Source organism: Erpetoichthys calabaricus, chromosome 2, assembly GCF_900747795.2.
Source record: "Erpetoichthys calabaricus chromosome 2, fErpCal1.3, whole genome shotgun sequence".
Lineage (NCBI taxonomy): Eukaryota > Metazoa > Chordata > Cladistia > Polypteriformes > Polypteridae > Erpetoichthys > Erpetoichthys calabaricus.
Window position 1 is genome coordinate 137,707,974 of NC_041395.2, and position 23,415 is coordinate 137,731,388.

General features: G+C 36.7%; 1 protein-coding gene across 3 annotated transcripts in view; it reads left to right on the top strand.

Annotated features, from left to right (window-relative positions):
* Positions 1 to 22,313, top strand: part of anos1b (anosmin 1b) — a 124,568-nt gene extending 102,255 nt beyond the window's left edge. For 2 of the 3 annotated variants that reach the window (XM_028794565.2, XM_028794567.2), the window contains exons 7-14: positions 275 to 480; positions 1,317 to 1,449; positions 3,109 to 3,267; positions 4,360 to 4,454; positions 7,324 to 7,492; positions 8,854 to 9,083; positions 16,051 to 16,192; positions 20,557 to 22,313. In XM_028794565.2, the coding sequence (XP_028650398.1) occupies positions 275 to 480; positions 1,317 to 1,449; positions 3,109 to 3,267; positions 4,360 to 4,454; positions 7,324 to 7,492; positions 8,854 to 9,083; positions 16,051 to 16,191 (1,133 nt within the window). In that variant the 3' untranslated portion in view covers position 16,192; positions 20,557 to 22,313. Of the gene's footprint in view, positions 1 to 274; positions 481 to 1,316; positions 1,450 to 3,108; positions 3,268 to 4,359; positions 4,455 to 7,323; positions 7,493 to 8,853; positions 9,084 to 16,050; positions 16,195 to 20,556 lie in introns of those variants that run through there. The other variant, XM_028794566.2, reaches the window with a different exon arrangement.
* Positions 22,314 to 23,415: the final 1,102 nt, after the last annotated feature.

The following is a 23,415-nucleotide window of genomic DNA, read 5'->3' on the forward strand; positions in this document are numbered from 1 at the left end:
ATTTATATATTATCTGGAAACATATTTTTGATTTCTTAACTTTTTTTAAAACAGAATAAACACTGATTATTGCATGTTGCGGTACTTAAACCATGATTGTATTTGAAATTGAAAGTCTGCCTTTGTATAATTATACTCTTACTACTCTAATATAGAAATTATTTGATTAGTCACATAATTACAAGGATAATATAACTATTTTAAATGACCATAGAGTTCCATCCAATTCTAAGTACAGTTTAGGTAGTTTTTTCTAACTCAAGGTTTTTTACAGATCCAACACCACCAGAAACACCAAAAAATGTAAGAATTGGCAGTGTTACCAACAGGTCTGATGGAGCACTGCAGGTGAAAATTTTTTGGGATCCCCCTCAAGATGATGACCTGTCCATCCATCACTATAAGGTCTCCTGGAGTCCAAAGATACTAAGAAAAACCCCGATGGCAACAAAGAAGGAAAGATTAAAACTAACTCAAGGAGTAAGTAAGAAAAGCTTTAACACAAAAATTAGGTCCTTCTAATCCTATATATTTAATATAGGATTAACACCAAAATATACTTCTACTACACTGAGGGACATGTAGGTCTTTTTTATGCTTCTCTTCCATTTTATTATCTTGTGATGGTAAGACACATGCATTTTTTTTCACTGACAGAATAATATTTCATTTTAATAATGGAAATTATTTTAAGTAGAATTAATATTATCAAATTATATTCAAACCTGTTTTGTCCATATTTCTGGCATTATGCATTTGAAACAGTGCACATACTGAACATGTGCATGTAATGAGATGCATTGTTTCCATAAAGGTTTGCACTTTATACTTTTGAATCTCAGTTTTCTAACATACTGTAAAATATCACTTTTTTTAAATATCAGTAACTGGAAAATACTTCAAGTTTTCATTGTTATGCTATATATTTAAGGTATGTCTTTGTACAGTTTACATTATTCAAATTTCTAAATGTAAATAGTTTCAAAAATAATTAAAAAATATTACATCAAAAATTAGCAAAACACTGGACACCTTAGTTAAAGGCTTGTTTATGTCTCACAAGGTAGTAAAGTACAAGAGCAGTTGATTTTTTTTTTTTTGCTTTTTTGTTTATAGCATTAGAAACTACAAATAATGCTTCAGCAGACAGTATACATTGCAGATTTTGGAAAAAAACATCCTTATGGAGGTGTAACATTTTAAGGTCAAAATATGAATGCTCATTAATGTAATTTACTGCCAAGCTTAACCAATATTTTATCATCATGCATATTGGAATAATTACAAATATGATTTAATTTTTACAACTACTACAGAATACTTCGGAAATACAGTTGGAGGGTCTCCAGCCTAATGTGGATTACCTTATTCTGGTTCAGGCTGTATCTTACTGGGGCCAGAAGCGCTTGAAAAGTGCAAAATCCCAGCTTGTTCTGATTGCTGGACAAGGTATTTTGATATTTTTTCCTATTGATGTTGCATATAAAGATGAACTAACTTCTTTGAACTTATAGCTGTATTGTACTTTGTAATTTAATGTTATATATGTATGATGTTGCTTCTGTATAACTTCCTGTACACAGACTACAGTTCTTTGTAATTAACAAGTGTATTTTGTATGAAAGTGAATGAGCAGAAATAACTGCTCCACTGTAGCGTTCAGTGTCATTTGCATCAAGGAGCCACCACCACAGAAAAAGGTGAATTAAGTAAAAGTATGGTGAAGGAATGTCTTTTTGGCAAACAATATTAATTTCTGAATTTCTTTTACATGTGTCATACTACCACATTTGTATTTTATTTCCAAATAAGAGAAGAAAACAATTAAAACTTTAGATCAATTAGAAGTAAAGTTGACCATTGATTTGTGAAACTGGTTGAAATGAAAACCTGCAAGCTTCTGTGAAAAGAGTGACACACATGGTTGTGCATGAGATCTTCCCAATTCCTCCTTACAACCTAATCTCTAGTTTCAAACTGTTGAAACTAGATGGTTCTTATCATGTTGGCAAATTTAACATTGCCATTTTACTACATGTCACATTTGTAAAACACCAAAATATTCATGAAAAGAGACAAAGACACACCACAGAAATGCATGAAATACAAAGAAGTATTGAAAATATTATATCAGCACTGTCAAGTGGCTGACATCACCCTGAGGATGAGTCGCCAGCAGTATCACCTGACATTTCATCATGCAAATAAGCATGATTAAAAATCAAACATAACATCATACTGTTAATCTTTGATATTGAAATAGTCAGAAATGATACCTCACATATTTATGTTTGAAATTTGTCATTTTTAACCTTCAGGGAGAGGCTCTTAGAAGGCTAAGACCACCAGTAAAGAATTAGATATCAAAAATATTATCATATGCATGATCAGCAACCATGAAAGAGGATAAAATGTCACTCCACATACCTAAATTACTGATCCCCATTTTTTTTTAAGTTTTATGAAAAGGAGTAAATTTGACCTCTCATATCCAACAAGTCCTTCTGATCATTTCTGCTAAACACACCAATTGGTTTATCTCTTTGTCATAAGGGTTTAATTTAAAAAATGGCCTAGAATCGAAGGGGTTTTGTGTCCAGAGGACCACAAATAGGGAGAACCCCAAAAAGCTTGATGTTTTACATAAGTAGTCATGAAGACGAGTCATATATGGCAGTCACTGAAGTCATTTCAAAGCATTCATATGTAATTCTTATGAACACAATAGTGGCACCGCCTTTACTTCACTGTTCTTTTCCATTATCAGTAGTTCCCATTATACTGTTTATTTCTAGTCAAGACCAGGTAAGGAAAATTGGCATTTATTAGAAGGAAATTTTTTCCTAGACTTTTTTGACATTTCAAAACCATTTTACCTCTGTAATCAAAAACATTAACAGAATCGCCTCCAGATGAACACATTCTTAATACAACATTAGTGAGGACTGAAAATTTCAATAATTTATAAAGTAAATCAAATCTAAATATGTTATTTTCACACTTCAAATAATAATGTTAGTGACTTATTTTTCCATCAACCTGACATATTATTTTGTGAATTAGTGTTCTTACCAACATGTTTTTGTCTGCATTTGATTTTCATTTCAGATTCCATTTCTTACAACCACTCAGTCCCACTCTTGGAAGTTTCTAATGAATTGCCAAGTTCACAAGTAACATCAAGCATTCGGAGACTGGAAGCTGCAGCTCCTCACTACTATAATAATCAGCTGCAAGTTAAAGTGTTCTGGAAAAAGGCACATGATGGTGAGCATTAGTGTAATCTTAATAAAGTCTACTCTTTGAAACAAAAATCAGTCTTCAGATATTTGTCAGGCAAACTTAAGCTTTAAGAGTGAACGCATTGCTTTGCACAGAGTGGTGCTGACCCAGGAGGTTTCCTAGTCACTGCATATATGAGAAAAAAACAGAACTAATATATGTATTTATAAAACACTGGCCTATTGGGATTGTGAAAGAAGAAAAAATAATGTTTTCTGATGAAACTTTGCAGAAATAATCTTTAAATATCCTGTCGCTATTTTGTCACAGTATTTTATACAAAGTACTAAAAAAGTGGAAACGATTAAGTGAAGGTGTTATCTGTTTTTGAAACATTGGCAATACCAGCCATTTCAGTCTTCCAGTCTTCATATGGTTTTCAAGGAAGATCATATTCTTTGAAATTACCTTTAAATGAAAATATTATTAATTAGTGTTTTTAGTGCAAAGTATTTATTAACAAGTATTTTGAATACTGGAAAAATTATATCCCTGGTTTAGCAGTAGAAACATGCACTCTGACATTATGAATCTTGTCGTTATTTGTCTTAATGTGGAATAATACAACAGAACTATTAAGACAGCTGTTTGCATATATGGACTGCTGTAAATGTTCTCTTCATTTTCTAAAGCTGCTTATTACATTACAGCAGCTCTGTGAGCTGAATCCAGGCCCAGAAACACCAGGCAGAAGACAGGAACCAAATAGTTCATTGAATGCATTAAACATTTAAACACTACACTCACTCCTACAGGCTAGTTTACCTTTATCAGTTAATTTAACACACACAGTTATAAAACATAAAGAGCAAACTGGAAATTAGAATTCAAAATAGGTTCCCTGGAAATGCAAGGAAACCACTGGAATAACATGAAATGTGAATGTATCAATAGTTTGAAAATCAGCTTGCAGCTGCTTGAGTTTGAATTGTTAATCCAGGCTCAAGTTTATTGCTAATATTGTACATCCAAATATCCCTGGAGACCCATTGATGTCAAATGCCTTTTGACATCAGACAATTTTGCATTTGTCCTACATTTCACATAGTTGAAGCTTGTTACTTTATGTTTCTACAGACAATCATGGTGATACTGATTCCTACCTCCTGACTTGGGCACCTCTGTTCTGTTCCAAAAATACAACTAAAACTAAGCAAAAGGCAAATGTGCAGGTTTGTAACCATTTTGTCATTGCTGCTTCATCATTCATAAGACTTCAATGAAATCTAAACTGATTTATGTGCAAGGATAAAACATTTTAGACATTTGTGTATAAAAGTGTGTTTTTTATGTAAAATGTATAGGCAACATTGTTGTAATGCATAGAGAAGAATGTTAGATTGGCTCAGTTTATAGTGCTGCATTGTCACTCTGAAGAATTTACCCACATGTTCCATTTTCTACGGACATGAATGAGGTTCACTGGCTACCCAAAGTGTAAGTTAAAATTCATTACCCTATCTACCACCTGAGTCACTTGCTTACCTTCTCCTAAGATGTCAGCAAACACTTAAGATGCTTATGTCCTACTACTAGAACCCCATTCAGTACTGATAATGAAGTCTATGTTTCCTAGCCTTGATTCAAACAAAAATAAAGGACTGTGACCTCTGGTGGTATTCACATCCTCAGTCCAAATATTGGGATCTTTCATTCCTGTCTCAGTACTGGTTTCTGTACTTTTCTAGTAGCTATTATCATTCTGACTGATGTACTGTGTTGACATTTGGACAAGTTGAATTACTTGACAATCTGGGGTTTGGCAGCTTGTTTTTACCAATAAAATTATTTTCAGATTTCTTATACACGTTCTTTGAGAACAACACATTATGTTTCTTTGATATCACTGTTTCAAAACATTACAAGCAACCTTTTTATAGACTAAAAATTATATATGAAGGAGATTCTTGTACTATAATTTTATGTTATCACAAGTTAAAATCTAAAAGATAAAATAATACCTATTTTCAGCTTTAATGTCCAGAAAGTACTAAGATTTAAAATAATTTCAAAAATGCTGTCACTTACAAATGTTCTTTTAGAAGCAGATAACCCATGTATGATTTGGAAAACTGAAAAACTGATAACTATTTTGTATTTTCAATCTTTTGCTACTCATTTGTCTCATTATCAGGCTGTAAATTGAAAAAGTGTTAAATGCTATGTCACTTGTAAAGTTTATTGGCATGCTATAATGTTTATGTACAACGTACATGAAATACCATGCATATAATTAAAAAAAAAAAGAATCCATTAATTTAATCTGTATAAAAATCATGAGACTGCTATGAACATTTGATAGGAAATAAGTAAGGAAATATAAGAAGACACTAGCCGTTCTGTCTCATACATGCTCATCTAGTGATGTCCTGGTAGTGTCCTTATTTGGTCAACTACTTCAAAATCAAACATTCTTCAAAAGAAGAAAAACATTAAAAGTTTAAAGTGAATGAGATGTTAACATATTCCACAGCATATTTTGTTTAACAAAATATTTGCAGTTTATATGTGGATTCCTACATTGTTCAGTCTGTTTATTTTTACGCCTACTTAGTCCACACTCATAGCCACAGAGAGTTTGAGTCTTTCCCACCAACAGTGAGCCAAAGCAGGAATCAGATCAGGATGGAATACTAGCCAATTAATTGCACAGGACCAATCTAGAGTTACAAATGAACATAACTTTGTTTGTAATGATGTAGCAGCACCTATGCACTCCGAGAACAGCCTACACAAATGCAGAGAACAGGGAGAAGTGAGGGAGATTATGTGCAAATTCCACATAAGTGTTGCTCTGGCCAGGATTCAAGCCGTATCTTTTTGAGTTGTGAGGCAATAACATTAACTGCTGCACCAACCAGTAAACAGCTCAAAAAAAGAAATTGTGCTTTTGTGGGAGTATGAATTTGAATACAGTATACTGTATATTGTGTCTTATTTAATTGAAATGAAATACTTCTAAGAGCGCAAAATGACACTGGCATTTCAGTGTATTTAATTGCTATTTTCTAATTACTGTATTTTTTGCACCATAAGACGCAGCTGACCATTAGACGCACCTAGGTTTAGAGGAGGAAAACAAGAAAAAAAATATTCTGACCAAATGGTGCACTAATATGTTTAATAAAATATAGCAGAATAATATTTCAACCATGTAAATTCAACAGCGGTATTAAGAAACATCATCACTGTCATTAACAAATAAGGAGAGACTTTAAGGTTCAAGCACTCTTCTAGTTTTATGGAAACCCCAAGAACTCCTCATCGCTAGTGTCAGAATTTATTAAGTTCAGTTGCTCACAATCACTTTGCAGGAGCATGTACCTATCATCACGCGACATAACCTGTCCAAAGCCACCAGGGGACAAAGCACGTTTGGACCAATGCTCCCTGAAGTTATATCGCCAGTCTAGTCCCATCTATATTTGTAATGCCACAAAGCCCTTCATCTCATGTTTTGTTGTGGGTTTCCAGTTTGAAAAATGAGAATGCGGTGCAAGCACAGCCCTCGATTCAAAAAATTGCTCTGCATACCTGTTTGTCTTGTCTGACAGTAGCTGAAAGGCAGCTTCAGGAAAGAACAGCCTGAAGTAGTCCAGCGGCTGGTAATCTGTCGAGTCCAGAGTCCGACTCAGTGATAATGCGCAAAACATCGTCTGCTGAGTATTTTGTTTTCTGCACTCGCTTCGCTCCCTCATGAGATGTAGATGCTATCTTGCCTTTGTTTATATTTGTTTACATTTCGCAACTCACGCACACGCAAGGATTAGATGCCGAGTCAATAAGTCTAACATTCCTCCAAGCACAGAGGGATGGCCTGTAACGTAACAGTGAGTTTTGTCGCCCTCTATCCCTGGATGTCGACTTTTGTCAGGTAGTACACATCATGGTCTGTGACGCAATATTCACTCCATAAGACGCACAGACATTTCCAACCTTCTTTTGGGGAAAAAAAAGTGCGTCTTATGGTGCGAAAAATACGGTAATGTTTATATCTTAATAACCTCTGTTTAGACTCATGTTCTTCTTATCCACATTCAGGGGACACATTTTGTTATCACAGGACTAGCATTTGCCTGCAAATACAAAGTAACTGTGCAGCCTGCATCTGCTGCTGAAGAGAGAAATGAAGCAACAGTGTTTGTGACCACTCCGATGTGTAACTCTGTGAAACTCAAGGGAGCAAGAAACACAGCTTGTCTTCAAGATGGTGAGTAAGTGTTTATTGAACAAAACACCCTAGAATCAGAGTCTTATCTAAACAACAATTTGAAATCATTAGGAATTGACCCCTTCAAAAATTAATATTTTCTGAAGCTGTTTGGACCAATTTAGGAATGCTCATTACATAAATAATTCAAATTAAAGCATATTTTTTGCTTAGTAATTTCTTTTTAAAAATATAAAATGTGTATCTTTAAAAGTCCCACTGAAATAATTTACCCAGAAATAAAATATTATTACCTGATTTCTGTCTGGAATAGCTGTAGTCTTATAGATGTTCTATATTGTTAAGATTTATTCATGGTAAAGCTATTTCATAAATATTCTTATCTGATTTTTTGTTAAACATATAATAATGGATCATGCGGTGGCTAGCTCCACTGCCTTACAAATCTTGAATCTAGTGTAGGAGGTGAATCAAATGCAGACTATTACATTACCCGAGCATAATGTCAATACGATGACGCAAGCAAATTGGCCAGCAGAAGTTGAGGGTCAGGAGCTGTTCCATCTCCAATATGCCATAAGGGAGGCAGTGGTCCATAGGTGGCTAATCCAGTCGGTACAACCACAGTGGTGCTTGGGAGATGGAGTCCGGAAATGAAGCCCTGCCAGGGTCCCTAAGTGCCAACAGAGAGAGCTGCTGGGGGAGGACCTCCCTGATTTCTTTATGGCCCAGAAATGCTTCCTGAAATTGCTTCTGACTTAAAAAATTTCTGCTGCCACAAAATTGATGATTATTGTGATTGCAGTTGTATTTGTGACTGATTACAGGTGGAGAAAGAGTGCCTTGTGAAATAAAAGTCCTTTATTTTATCATGTATTTATTTAATATATATTTATTTTACTCATATATTGCATGCTGTATTGCTGTGACTGTGGTTTTGGGCTCTCTGGCACCCCCTTGTGGTCATACTAGTCACTTTCTGTGTGAATTTTGCACAGTTATTTCCACCTTTTCTCCCATATCCCAAAGAAGCAAGTGTTAACTGGTGCCCTGTCCAGGTTTGTGTCCTGCCTTGTGCTTGATGCTGCTGGGATAGGCTTTGCTTTTCAGTGACGCTGATTTCAAATAAGCACATTTGACAATGCTATGTTAGGTATCATAGCTTTTGTACACTAAGATTTTTTATACGATTATAGTTGCTCATTATTTTGTTTTAGGTGTTGTCTTACTTAAATATTGTTGCAAAAACACTTGAAAATAAAATTACAGATTTACCAAATATAAGAGATTTAGGATGTTAACCCTTCATTTTATGCTTAATGAAAAAAGTAAAATCCAGCTGAAGGTACATCTGTAATTCTGTCTCACATTCAATCTTTATTTTATTTTTTATTTACTAGAACACACCAATTTAGCTGGAAAAATAACGCTTAGAGCTGAGAAATTGATGGCTATTTTCCGAAATGTAAATGGATCTATTGTTGGACACTTTCACTGGAAGGTTTCACAGAACCATCCATCCTCACTCCCAGTGACTGGATACCAGTTAATGTGGACGCAACTCTCACTTAGCAGCAAAGCCAGCTCATTACCTGACACCATCATCTCGCAGACTCAAATATTACCACCGGTAAGTTTTCAAGTAATATGAATTGTTTTTCTCTTTAATATAAATAAAATATAAGGTTACAGTATATAAAATGCATGAGCAGAGAGCAGGCCCAGTGATTAGTGTTGCTGTTTCAAAGCTACAAATACAAAGATTTTAATCACGGCCAGGTCATTGTCTACATTCAGTGTCCACATTTTCCTGATGTTCGTAAGATTTTTTCTCCTGACACATTTCAATGACTTTTTAAACTGGCAACTCTGAATAGTCAATGTATGGATAATCATGATGGTGCAAGTATTCTCCCTAAGACCTGATATCCTAGTCAGAGCTGGTTGTAGCCTTTTTTCCACTGCTGGCACGCATACAATGTGAAACATAGGCTAATAACAGTCTCACTTCTTTTCTGAGCCCTCAAACATAGGTATTAATTCCTGTTGTCACATAAAGCAGACACAAGAGTCATAAAAAGGTTTGGGGCAGCCACCCATATAATATTTCTTGGCTGCAAATGGTTAAATTGCTAGCACTGATGTGCTTAGAACAGAGTCCAAAACAGAACTGACAAGGTTTGTCATATATGGCGGCTTTAAAGGCCAGAAAAGGAAGAGAAGTAATCGAGGGCGGAATCGGAAGGGTCCTCTTCCATAGGTTCAGACAGGAAGTCTCTTCGGTGATGGGTTCTTCACCAGAAGTGACATCACTAGGACCAGGAAAGTGAGAAAAAAGGTCAGTGCACTCTGCCACCCTCTGGTCTGGCATGGAATTTCTCTCATTTAGACTCTTTAGCTGCCTCCCATGCGCACGTGTGTGACACTGCCTATTTGGTGGGTTGCTTTGCCCACTTGCTCATCTCAAATGTGCTAACCAAGCACTCCCGTTTCTCTTTCTTATACCATCTGTATTGTGGCCTGTTCTTTCTCCCCCATGTGAGCACTAGTTCATCTCCTGACTGTACAATTGATGGGTTTATGGCTTTAGATTGCTTTAAAGCCCATCCACCACGTGGTCTCTGACTGCTGTATAAATCCTTGGATCTACCAGACCACAATGTCCTTTCACAGGACTAAAGATCACTGCACCCTTTATTCATCCATAATCCCAAAAGGACCCGGCTTTTTTGGCTACCTTACTGAAAAAGGCCAGATGGTTCTGTTCCTTCCACTTGTTAAAAGTCTCACGGTGGTTATTACTTGGCTATTGGTTTTGTACAGTATGATCATATGAAATTAAATATGATGGTCCCTTATTATTTTGTTTATATTTTTTCCTGTAATTTTGTTTATTGTGGGAGCCAACATTTTGTATTATGTTGGGTCTGGCAGCCATTTTGTGCATAGCAACATACAGTATCTCCTTTGCCATGATGTGTCACCAGTAAGTTGTGTATTGTGATGCCATCTTTCATAGATTATTTAAGATACTAACCTAAGATTTTTAATTACATGTAAAACCTTTGCATGTTTTCTAAAGGAACCACATGGCATGGTTAGTATTCACCAAGTGTGGCTCTTCCTCCTTCTTGTAGGGCTAAGCTGAACCCTGTCATTGTCCTGGGCTACCCTTTACTGTCTAGCAGCCCAATACATGCTGGACAGCCCATCATATTCTGTATACTGTGAGTTTGATTTTGAAGTGTATTTTATTCAGGTATCATTGTAGTACGTAGGTTCTAGTGCCTCACATCTCCAGGGACCTGAATTTGATTCCATAATCCTTGACATTATTACAGGTACTGCACTTTCATTACACATTCCAAAGGCATGCATGTTAAGTTAATTCAGTGGTTCTCAGCTTTTGTTCTTCAAAGGTTCTCTAGTGTACCACTAGAATATGTCAGGTCCCCATACACAGGCTGTAATATTTATCCGCTTGTACTTTCAATGCAGTCTTGACAAAGTTCTCATTTCTGAATGTAACATTTATTAACAAAAGCAGATTTGCTGCTAGTACTATACTATCTGTGTTTTTTAAGCATAATACAAAATTAATAGGCCATTTCGAAAACAGCGTGTATGTTTTTATTTAACAAAAGTTCTTTTTCTAGTGCCTGAGTTTTGTAATCATAACTTAAAATGAGTAGGCATTTTTGGGATAAATAATAACCAGTAATTACCTATATATAGAATTTCTCACTGCATATATTTTTGGTAATAAAAAAAGTTGCACAGTAGTCTTTTGGCTTAAGTATAACTTTTTAAATTAAGCATAAAATGACTTAAGTGTTTTTGAAAACAAAAATAATCAAAAAGTAATTTTAAAAATGTAGAATTAGTCACTGTGGACATTTTTTTATAACTCAATTACAACTACTTCTATATGCTCTGAATTCAGCACTGGAGCATTTCCCATCAGCAACAGTCACATTTAACACAAGTGGAATGTAAATGTGTATTCTCTCCATATACAACAGTCAAGTCAGCAGGAATGACAAAAGCATTGTGTAGAGCAATGGCAGCAATTAGGTAAGCCACACAAGGGTGGCCAGCTGTGACACCTATTTAGCATTAAAAAGTAACCAGGGTGACAACAACAGCATATGGTGTGCGAAGTCAATCTATTATTTCCTCCATGAGATTGTCATCATAATGTGATTTTATTCTTTGAAACATACCTTAATAATAGATTTTGCAGTGGCTAGATGATCTTTGGCATCGTGCTGAAACACTAAAGTTCTTTATGACAATGAAGCACTGATCTTTTCATTTTTTTCTTGTTGAGCCATTATAAGCATCCATCCATCCATCCACCCATTATCCAACCCACTATATCCTAACTACAGGGTCACGGGGGTCTGCTGGAGCCAATCCCAGCCAACACAGGGCACAAGGCAGGAACCAATCCCGGGCAGGGTGCCAACCCACCGCAGGCCATTATAAGCAGCTCCTTCCCATTCCAGCTATAGATTAGTATCTGCAATGCACTGTACTATGTAAATAAATACGAGTGACCACCAAACCCTAATTTGCTATGCATATGTGGGAAGCCCATCTGACCTCTATCTGGACATAACACGAACACTGGAGACACATTTTAATGCAGCGTAAATGTAATTCAGTGAAACTATATTTACAGTTTATATCCATATATGAAACATACGTTAAAGGGGGCATTGGAGAAAAGTAACAGTCATCGTGGGCTGAGTGTAACATGTTTTGTATATTGAAGAATTAGGTTGCTTTAGAAAGCTCCAAGGGCCACACCTAGCCTTGGGGTGCTTAAGTTTGAAACTGCTGTTGTAGCTTGATTTTTAGTGATTTTGGTATTTTAAGTATATTGCAGCTCCTCTGGATGTTTCCTGGAAGCCCTTAGTTGGACACAGCTCCAAAAGTTGAGAACCACTAAGTTAATGAGTAACTTTAAAGTAGCTTTGGTATGCTTCATGTGCTACTGGACTGATGGGAAATTTAAGTGTCTCATTGAGAAATTTAACATAAATGCTTTATCGGCTGTGTAGAAAACAATGCCTACCTGAATCTTAAAAGATGATGTGACTTTCAGGCTAGCCAATTATATAAAATAAAATCATCATAAACATTTGAGATTTTTGTGGTGATACTTTTAATGTGTTTTGGGAAACAGGCCAGACACAGACAGGCAGACATCGTTAAAGCACCACAACACGTTTATTTACAGATAATATTTACAATAAAGTGAACACGCACAACCCACTTCACCCCAAAGTCCAGGCCTTCTTCCTCAATGCTCTGTCAGGTCCGCCTCCACTCCTCTCCACCAAGACTTCGTCCTTCTTCCACCCAACTCCAGCCATCGAATGGAGGGAAACGGCCCCTTTTATAATCACCCGGATGTGCTCCAGGTGTCTTCCAATAAACTTCTGCCAGTACTCCCCAGTGTGGCGGAAGTACCGGCTCTGCACCCGGAAGCACTCTGGGTGTCCATGGTCCTCTTCCTCCCAGCACTTCCGGGTGTGGCGGAAGTGCTGAGGTCCAGGGCTCCACAGGCATTGGGGCGCCCCCTGGCGGTGACCACGGGCCCCTATAGGGTTGAGCTTCCAAGCTCAGTTCCCGTGGTCCCCAAAGCAACCAGGGTGGTCACCCCCTTATGGTCTGGAGGAGGTGTGAGCCTTCCTCCGGTCCTCCCGGGCGTCCCGGCTGGGTACCACCCCCAGCCGCTTGCCACAGTGTTTAGTTTTCTCTTTATAAGCCTGAGAAAGTTAGAGCATTCCCCGAATTGCTTTTTGTGTGCAGACCAAATAGTAAATCAACAGTAGCCTTATGTTTCTACCAAAAATTACCTGGAAGTTCACATGAAAGCAATATATTGGAAAAGTGAAACTTCACAGTTGTGAAATTTGAAAACTCCCATAGCATGTGAACATGGCATAGGTGAGTGTTACTGTGGGTACATGCGTGGTATTGTTCCCCAATACTGCTTTAGTGTACTGTTAAGCCTGGACCACTCTGAATCACTTCCAAGGTCAACCCACTAGAAATCCACTTCATGACTGAAAGTGCTCTTTTAAAGGTCAGGCAGCATTTACAGTAGGAAGCCTGTATACCACTGTATATATCAGAGGCCATGCATAATTTCGGAACTCGCTCTTCTCCTACCTAATAATCTGGAGCACATCGTTAGAATGTTCTTGAAACCATAGCAGTAGTCCCTCCAATGTAATTTTTTTATTGTTAGGGATTACTCTTTCTAATTAACAGCTCCTGTTACGTGCCTCTCTGCTCCTGATCTGTCATCTAGCTGCAACACATATAAGAACAGGTGTCTAATAGAATGTAAATAAATAAAGATATTTAATCCTCAATGTAGCATTTGTTTAATATTCATCCTTCAGATACTGTACTTAATAGCAGAATGCTTAATTAACCATTAAGTTTTGCTCCTTATCTGCTTATTTATTTCGCCATGAGTCTGTGTTGATTATCAAGTGACTGTTGAAAACAGAAACCTAATTACAAAAGCAAATTAAAACACGCACTCTGTCTGTAGAATAAAACAGGAAATATCATTTATTTGTCACATTTTGAATCATCTCACTGTTTCGTTTATATTTACATTTACATTTATTTGCTTAGCAGATGCTTTTATCCAAATCGTCTTACAAAAGAGGTAAACAATCAAGCAACATTAGGCTAGGGCCTGTTTGTTCAGCAAGTGTAATAGGACAGGTAACAAAAGTTGATTGCCACAGTTGAATAATAAATAAATTAACCAATAATAAATTAGCCAAGAATATATGGATTGAGTTGCATAGCCTGTTCCACCAGCTCAGAACCACACAGGAAAAGAATATGGATTGAGACTTGATGTCACATAGAGGTGGCTTCGCCAGACATTGTTCCCTTGCAGACCTGAGTGGGCGAGAAGGAGCATAGCACTTCACTAGGGTCTCCATATATTCATGTACTGACCCATTGACTACTGTGTAGACAAGCATCAGGGATTTGAACTTAATGTGTCCTGCTACAGGGAGACAATGTAGCAACCTACAGTGATGTATGCCTGTCTCAGTTGGTTAAATAGAAGATGGGCTGCTGCATTCTGTATCATCTACAGTGGCTTGATAGGACATGTGGATACTCCTGTCAGAAGGGAGTGGCAGTAGTCCAGATGCTACAAGACCAAAGCCCGGACCAGAAGGTGTGCTGCATACTCAGTCAGATAAGGTCTGATCTTAAGGATGTTGTACAACATGAACCTGCATGAATGAGAAACAGTACAAATGGATTGAACAGTACTTAGGTTTTGACCTAACCTGGTGGGTGTTAGTGACAGTAACTGACAAGTGACAGTGACAAGCTGTACAGTGATGGGGAATTGAACAGACTGGGATCACAAGAAGCTTGGTTTTTGCCAGGTTGAGTTGTAGGTGGTGGTCCTTCATCCAGGTTGACATATCAGTCAGACATGTAGAGACTTTAGCCGATATTGTATTATCGTATGGGGGGAATGACAGGTACTGCTGTTTATCATCAGCATAGCACTGATAAGATAACTCATGTGATTGTATGATGAAGCTCAGCGAGGTGGTGTACAGATAGAAGAATAGAGGACCCAGCATCAATCCTTGGCATACACTAGTGTATGACTGGTGTGCCTTTGACAACTCCCCTCGCCAGGACACACTGTAGGATCTGCCCAAGATCTAGGACTCATACCATCTTAGAGCAGTCCCAGTGATGCCAAGGTCAGAGAGGGTGGCAAGAAGGATGTCATGAAGAGAGATCTGGCGGAATCAGGATTGATTGGTAGCTCTAACACAGTGTAGCTGGTCGACCACAGTCAGTAGAGCCGTCTCAGTCAAGTGGTTCCTCTTGAAACCAGACTGGTTGGTATGAAGCAATTCATTCTGTACAAGGAACAAAGAGCTCTGGCAAGAAACAGCACATTCAAGTGTTTTGGAAAGAAAGGACAGGAGACAGGTAGATCTTTAGTTGTTAACTTGGGATGAATTGAGTGTTGGTTTTTTCAGAAGTGGTGTTATCAGAGCGTGTTTGAAGATGTTAGGGAATGTTCGTAAGCTGAGTGAGATGTTAGTGATGTTTCTAATTACAGGAATGAGTGAGGGTACGATGGCCTCAAGGAGATATGAGGGAATAGGATTGAGTGGACAGGTAGTGGGATGATTGGAGAGCAGGTTGGAAACATTAGTGACAGACAGTGGAGAGTATGGGGAGAATGTTGGGTGTTGCTTGGAAGGAGGCATTATAGATGGTAGCGAGGGTGAGAACTGACTTCTTCTGATGGCAGCCCCCCTATCTTAGAAAAAGGTGGCAAAGTCATCAGTAGACAAGGAGGTTGGGAGAGGAGGTGGAGGATGGTTAAGAAGGAAAGTGAAAGCAGAGAACAGAGAGCATGTGTTGGTGGTGTTGTTAATTCTAGTCTGATGGAACCTTACCTTAGTACTGATGGTGGTGGAAGAAAAAGGTTTGTTAAAAATTTGGTAATAAAAGTATTTTGCCAGAATATTTGCCTTCCATTCGGTGTTGACTCTTATGTTTTCTTTCTCTAGGACCAACTGCAATTCACAGCTCAAAATCTTTTGCCGGAGACCTTTTACAGAATTCAAGTGCAAGTTCTTTCACTAAGTGGTAATGGTCCTGCCATTGCCAAAACATTTGAAACACCACAGCTAAACTCTACGATACTATAAGGTATACTAATTCTAACGTCTTCATTATAAATGTCCTTCTGTGAATAGTTATGGGTCAGACAGTGATACAATATTTACTGCTCCTGCCACAAAATAAAACTGAATGTAAACCCAAGCCCTATTTTACTGAGCATTTGCTTCCTACCATGTTTCAAAACATACATGAGCTAAATGGCAACCCTATGTGTCTGTGAGTTTACCTTGTGATGGACTATTGTCTTGTCTATTGCTGGTCACTGATGCTGCCCAGAATGATTCTTTGTATCCCTACGATAGAATAAGTGCATTCAAAAATGGATGGATGAATGGTGGTGTACACAATAAACAGGAGAAGTAAAAAAGACTAGTTTCAAATAAAAGATAAACAACATTCTTTCATAAGTTAATATTATTGAATATAGGATCTGTGTCTCTTTTTTATTATTATTTTTCATGCAATTATTGTTCCAAATGTTTGAAAATGAAAGTATTTCAGATTCAGGAAAGAGATATTTTTGGGATGTTTTATAAAATAATATATCAGCAGAGTCCAAAGATCTATCTAATTTTTAAGTAAAAAATTTAGCTACATTTAAAAAAATGAAATTAAGTAAAAGCAAATAAGAGGCTGGCAGTGTGGTGTGGTGGTTACGGCTTTGGATGTCAAACCCAGAGGTTCTGAGTTCAAATCCCACTCTGGGCACCCCCAAGTCCTGCTACCTGCTTGTGTTCCACTTAGACAAGTAAAAGAGGTGTAACCAATTGTACCTCAAATGTTGTAAGTCACTTTAGGTCAAAGGTGACAGCCAAATCAGTAAATGTAATCAGGTAATCAATTCTGAAAAAACAGAAGCAAATATCTTTTGGATTGGAAACTGTTGCTTTCATTTTCCATAGCACCCTCTCTGCACATGATATTATATGATGATTAGATAAACTTTATTATTGCCATGGAGAAAATTAAGATGCATACAGCAACAGAAACATTAAAAAACAAGGATACAGACTCATAAGGTAGATAATACAGCCAATCAATCAATAAGTAAATAAATAAAAAGAAATGTAACAATTAACAGTGGATGGAAGCACTGAATTGCCTGATAGAAGTGGGTAGAAAAGCCCCTCAGATGTACTTAAATCTATTTTATTAAAATTACTGCATTTGCTTAATTAAAGTACTTATAGTGTGCAAGACTGCTGCATTGCCAGCAGTGCATGGGATGGGGAGAATATAGGAGCATATATAGCATTTGACAGCACATAAAAGATGATGTGTTGGAGGCTTTAGTCTGGTGTGTCTTTGAATACCTTTTTAAATTAAGTGAGTCTCACTGTTTCCCTGTCTCTCTCACTTATCTTATGCTCTCGCTCAAAAGCTCTGCTTCCACAGTTCACGGTTTTCCTCTCTGCAAGTGGCATACACTGTCCCCTTCACTGCTGCTCTCATGTTAGTAAACAGCAATTTCTTGCCACAAGAGCTGCAGCACAAAACACACCTTCAGGCATTCGGCAATGTGTGGTCTGCAAACAGTAATAACATGTGGAGTTAATAAGTAAAGACTTAGTGTTTAGTTGTGAACAGCTATACTTAGACTCTCGCATTTCCTGACAGAAAGTATGTTTCTCACTGAAAAAAAAACCCAAAAGAACAAATTCCTATGTGTCCAAAAAAAGAAAACTAAAGCCCAATAGGGTATGCATTTGAGTGCTGGGTGCAAGTAGTTTCAAGCTGTAAAATAAAATTGGAGGCATTATTATGATTATAAACATTACTACTTGGAGGCGATGTAAGGTCCTGTTTCTGGTGTGAAAAGTAGCAAAACAAAAATATTTCCCATTTTCCAGTCTTATCCGCTTTAACAGTAAAAACACCCTAAACTAGGCAAAATTAAATAAAAATGCTGTTTTTTGCTAATTATTCTTGCTACGTATGTTAATGCTTTTTTAATCTTAATTTTAACAAAACCTTTGTCCCATGTGAGAGGCCAGGTATCAAACTAAAAGAGGGTTATGGTACAAAGAACCCCATCAGAACTGGCTGATATTAAGAGTGGTGTCCCACTATTGTTAGTGTTAGGGCCGCAGCTATTTTTAATATACATAAATTATCTGGATAAGAGTATAAAAAACAAGCCAGTTAAGTTTGCATATAGTACTAAACTAGGTGGATTGGAACATAACCTACAATGAGCCAAATTATTACAGAGGGAAGTGGACAGTTGAAATGTAATGTTCATAAGTAAGTGTAAGGCAGGCATGCCAAACTCATTTCATTCTAGCCATGTTCTTACTGAGTAGACAGTTACATCTGCCAATGGAATATGCTTATTTAGCCTAATTATAACTGACTTGCTTTTTAGGATTCAGCAGTGTTAATTGCTTCTTGTTTGAAAGTACAACTGAAGGTCTAACAAATAGTAATCTTTTGTAGTCGTCAAAACATGTTGGTAGTATTCACAGAAAAAAGAAAATCAACAGTCTTAGACATGTTGGCGTGACAGAATGAAAGCACTAAAAAGCTTTAAAATTAAATAAGGTTTTGTAAACAGTATAAACTGGCTTCTAATTAAAAAATTACTATGAAATGATGGCCCTCCAGGAAATTAGCTTGAAACCCTTGATATAGCTGGCTATTTCTTAGCTTACTTCATCTCATTATTGTTTGATGGCTGTTTAATGGAGGGACAAAACAATTAATGGTTCTGAATCTTCAAAAACAATTAAAATTAAGGCAAAAGACATCAATTCTATTAGCAATAGTAAATGTCTACTCATTAAAGTGGCTGGAATGGAAATCTGCAACCACTGTGACTTCGCAGGATCTGAGTTGTACACCACTAGTATAAGGTATTACAAATAGGAAATAAAAATGTTAGATCTGAATGCATAAAGGGAGGTGTGAACCTTGAAAGTACACCTTATGAGAAGGATTCAGGAGTCATAGTGGACTCATCATTGTCAATTGATGAGTCCAATTGATGAGTTCTGAACAAAAGTGTTTTATTCAGAAGCCATTAAGAAGGCAAACAGATTGTTAGGTTATATAGCATGATGTGTGGAATACAAGTCAAGGAGATTATGCTCAACCTTTATGATGCACTGGTGAGGCCTCATCTTGAGTATTGTGTGCAGTTGTGGTATCCAGGCTACAAAAAGGACATAGCAGCACTAGAAAAGGTCCAGAGAAAAGCGACTAGGCTGATTCCAGGGCTACAGGGGTTGAATTATGAGGAAAGATTACAAGAGCTGAGCCTATACAGTTTAAGCAAAAGAAAATTAAGAGGTGACATGATTGAAGTGTTTAAAATTATGAAGGAAATTAGTCCAGTGGATTGAGATTGTTATTTTAAAATGAGTTCATCAAGAACACGGGGACACAGCTGGAAAATTGTTAAGGGTAACATTCGCACAAACATTAAGAAGTTTTTCTTCACATAGAGAACTAGAGACACTTGGAATAAGCTACCAAGTAGTGTGGTAGACAGTAGGACTTTAGGGACTTTCAAAACTGGACTTGATGTTATTTTTGATAGAATGAAGTGGAAAGCATCATTAAAGCTTTGTTGGTCTGAATGGCCTGTTCTCGTATAAATGTTTCTAATGTTGTAATAACTTCACGACGTGTTGCCTCAGCAAGTTGTGCAGACCATAATTACCTTCCAGTCTGCCTGTTCAACTTTTCTTGGCAGGATAATCATCAAGTCTTTTTTGGTACTGGACCTGGCTCCCAGACAACATCTAAAGTAGAGTGCTCTGATTAAAAACCAGTTAGGGTCTTTCAAATCACTCATTGCCTCAAATGATTTGATACAACAACAGCAACTTTTTTGCAGACATTTTCATCTTTCAACTAGCCTAGGCCCAGCCTAGGAGAACCAGACCTTGCTATGTTGGCACGTTTCAAGCAAATCCAGAGTGTTGTCACCACAAGCCTGTGTTCAATGTTGAAAAATTCAATACTCAAGGAAAACTTGACAATTTTGCTGGAGTTTCCACTAAGTGGAAGTCAGGATATTGTTGGTTTTCTTTGTATTTCCAGCATTTAATATTTAAAACCAGATTGAGAAACTGATATGAAGAACCAGTGATTCTCAGATCCCAAGCTTTGGGAAAGTCCAGTACCAGATTAGACGGTGCCTGTATCAGTAGTGCTTTGAGCGGACATGAACAGACGAGGGAACTAAGAAGAATTGTTCTTGATTGGCTAACTGCCTGATGATCATGTGTTTAATTATGTAGAGATGCATATTTTATGTATATTTAGATATGTCATCAAATTATTTTTCACCATTTTTTTTAAAGTAGTCTTGAAATACAAGATAAAGAAAGGCAAAATTTGTAATGTTTTTCAGCTAATGTGTATTTATTTACTTTTTTATGCTGCAGGTTTAAACAAAAATGATCCACAAGCATATGGTATGTGAAATTTTCCCTTTAACACCCAGAATTATTACTTTTTTTTAATTTGCCAAGGAAGGTATGGCCTCACAAACCTGAATTGGATTAGCATGATTGGACAACATTGTGTCGTATGTTTTGTAAGAAAGAATTGGAAACCTACAAGGTGCATTAAGTTATCCAGCCAGTAGCGGGTAAGAATTAACAAATGTAGGACCACCGTGAAAAGAAACAGCAAAACAATGAAAAAATAAAGTGATTTTTCTTTCTTTGTCTCAAAACATAGACTGTATATTTCTCAACCTAAAATGAAGCATAAAGGGTTATACAAAAGACAATTTGGAATATTTATCAGTTTTATTGCAGCTAAACAAATACATTAAAAAGTCAGTAATAAAGAAAAGTAAACATTTGACTTGTAGATTTAGTAAGTTAAAGTAATGGGCCTGTGCCAAATGTTATCTTAAAAAAAATTGTGACTTTGAATAGTATACTTTGATTTCAAAAATGTTAACACAATTAGGGTTATTATTATTTTTTGCATGTTTTAGAAAGGCCCAGTGGTGCTGGGTGAACTCCATGAGCTGAATTACTTGAGTTTGAGAATGTTAGGGTTATCTTGTATTATGTTTGGGAAGGTAAAACAATGCTTTATTTTATTATAAAATAATACAAATGTCTTTTCTATAATGTTAGGAAATAGTAAAAGGTAATCTGAAATTTTGACAAGTGCCTTCTAGGAAATAATGAAATGTGGTAATTTGTTAATTGTTTAAAGAAATTATCATAATATATGTATTTTCTTAAGAGAATATATGATCTTTTTATAGAATTCAGTGTTTTTTGGTAAAAACTATCATTCTGCAATCCTTCATTGTATCCTTCATGTCCAGAAAGACATTCATACACAAATGAATGTCAGTATTTGTTTAATTATCTAAAATAAGTTGTTCCATATCTGATGTCAGATGCCTGAATTTTGTCCTGTTAAGAATGTTTGTCAGGTGTTTACTGCATCTGTGGCTTCTATCACATAAAAATCACAGTAAGTGGTGGTAATTTTGTTTTGAATTAACTACAGTTGGTGGTCTTCTTTTAAGTCTGTTGACTATCAAACACTACCAGATATTTTGTGTACTCTCATCTGTTAATCGCCATTTCTTATAAATGCTGTTTTATTCTGAGAGCTGCCCTCATTGCCACAGTATGTCCCAGTGACTCAGTTAGCCATTGCCTAAGCAGTACTCACAATAAGTAAAAAAAACTGGCTTAACATGACTTCATTCTATTAGAAAAATATCTAAAAAGTAAAGTGAAATGCAATCTCTACGACTTCTAAATATCCTATAACTGAAATTTATAAAATGACACTATGACAGATTGAGGAAAATCTTGAACTGTGTACTTTGAAGTGCCTTTGAAAGGCCCTGATCTCACCGGCATCTGTTACAATCAAAATAAGGACAACTCTGGATTAATGATGTATTGTGTTTGTTAATGTAAACATAAAACATTTAGTACCTAAAATGTGTAAGTGTTTTGTTTTAAATTGATTACATTTGAGTAATTTGTTAAGAGTTGCAAAGAAAACTCTAAAATGGAAGATGTCTTAAGTCCAAGTAGTGTATTGCCTCTGTATGTTATATTTTATTACTTCGCCTTTCTTTGTATGAAATTGCATTATTCTGTAAATATTGCAAATTGTTGTACCTCATTTACCTCAAATAAAAGATGGTTAAATAGAAGATGTTGTTTTTTTCATGTTTAATTGATAAGATAATATTATTAATGTAGACCTTTTGTGCAAATTTTCAGAGAAATGTCAGTGACATTTTAAATGTCTGTGAAGTTGTTATTTGAATTCTTTATCTGATATCCAAAAGTGTCAACATTTTTTTCCGACTGAAATTTTAATTTAACCATTTTCTGATAATTCTACAAGAGACTAAGTTATAATTGAAGTTCAAGTATGCCTTTCCTGGATCAAATAAATTTGTCAGTGTGTATATATTGTAGCCACAATGGTCACTGAACCCCAAACCACAGACACAATTCAGTTTCAAATAAAATGTTTTTACTCACCGCCAGCACCTTTTTTACAAGAACACCAGCCACCATATACAAATACAAATTCTCTCCTTCAACCTCCAAGACCTCCCGACTCGATTAAGTGAGGTGAAGGGCTTTCTTATAAACTAGACTTGGGAACTGCTTCTCCTGCCCAAGTCACCCAGAGCAATTCCAGTTTGTACAGAAACCAGGACAGTGCTCCCAGTGGTCCCCAAAGACCCGGACAGGTCTGTGTTTCCAGACTCTGAATTCCCATGCCATCCTGTGGGTATATTAATTGGGTTCAGCCCTGAGAAATACTGCCACCTGTCATATGGGGGAATGACATGCCCCTGGTAAGTCTGTACACCTGGTCCTTCCTTTGTGGCCTCCTCACTGAGTATGAATCCATCCTAAATCCCAGCCAGGATGACTGTCCTTCCTTCCTGGTACCTACAATCACTTTAAAGTCAAACACCAAATGTTCATAAACACACAACACACACTGACTTAGAACACAGGAACACATTCAGAATTGACTTGTAAAATAAAAAAATAAAACAAAAAACTAGAAAAGTTAAAAAGCATGGCAACTGAAATGATGTAAAGCAGGCTTAATGTTCCATCTGCCTTTGAACAATGACGTCCACAGATGGCGCCAAACTCCTCTCACTGCATTCAGAGCACTATTGTCAGTGGGTGGCCAGGTCCCATCACATGTTGATCAGTCCAGCTTACTAAACAAGATCAATCTAGCTTTAGTGTTGCAGGGAGACACTGACTGTGCCAGCAGTGTCA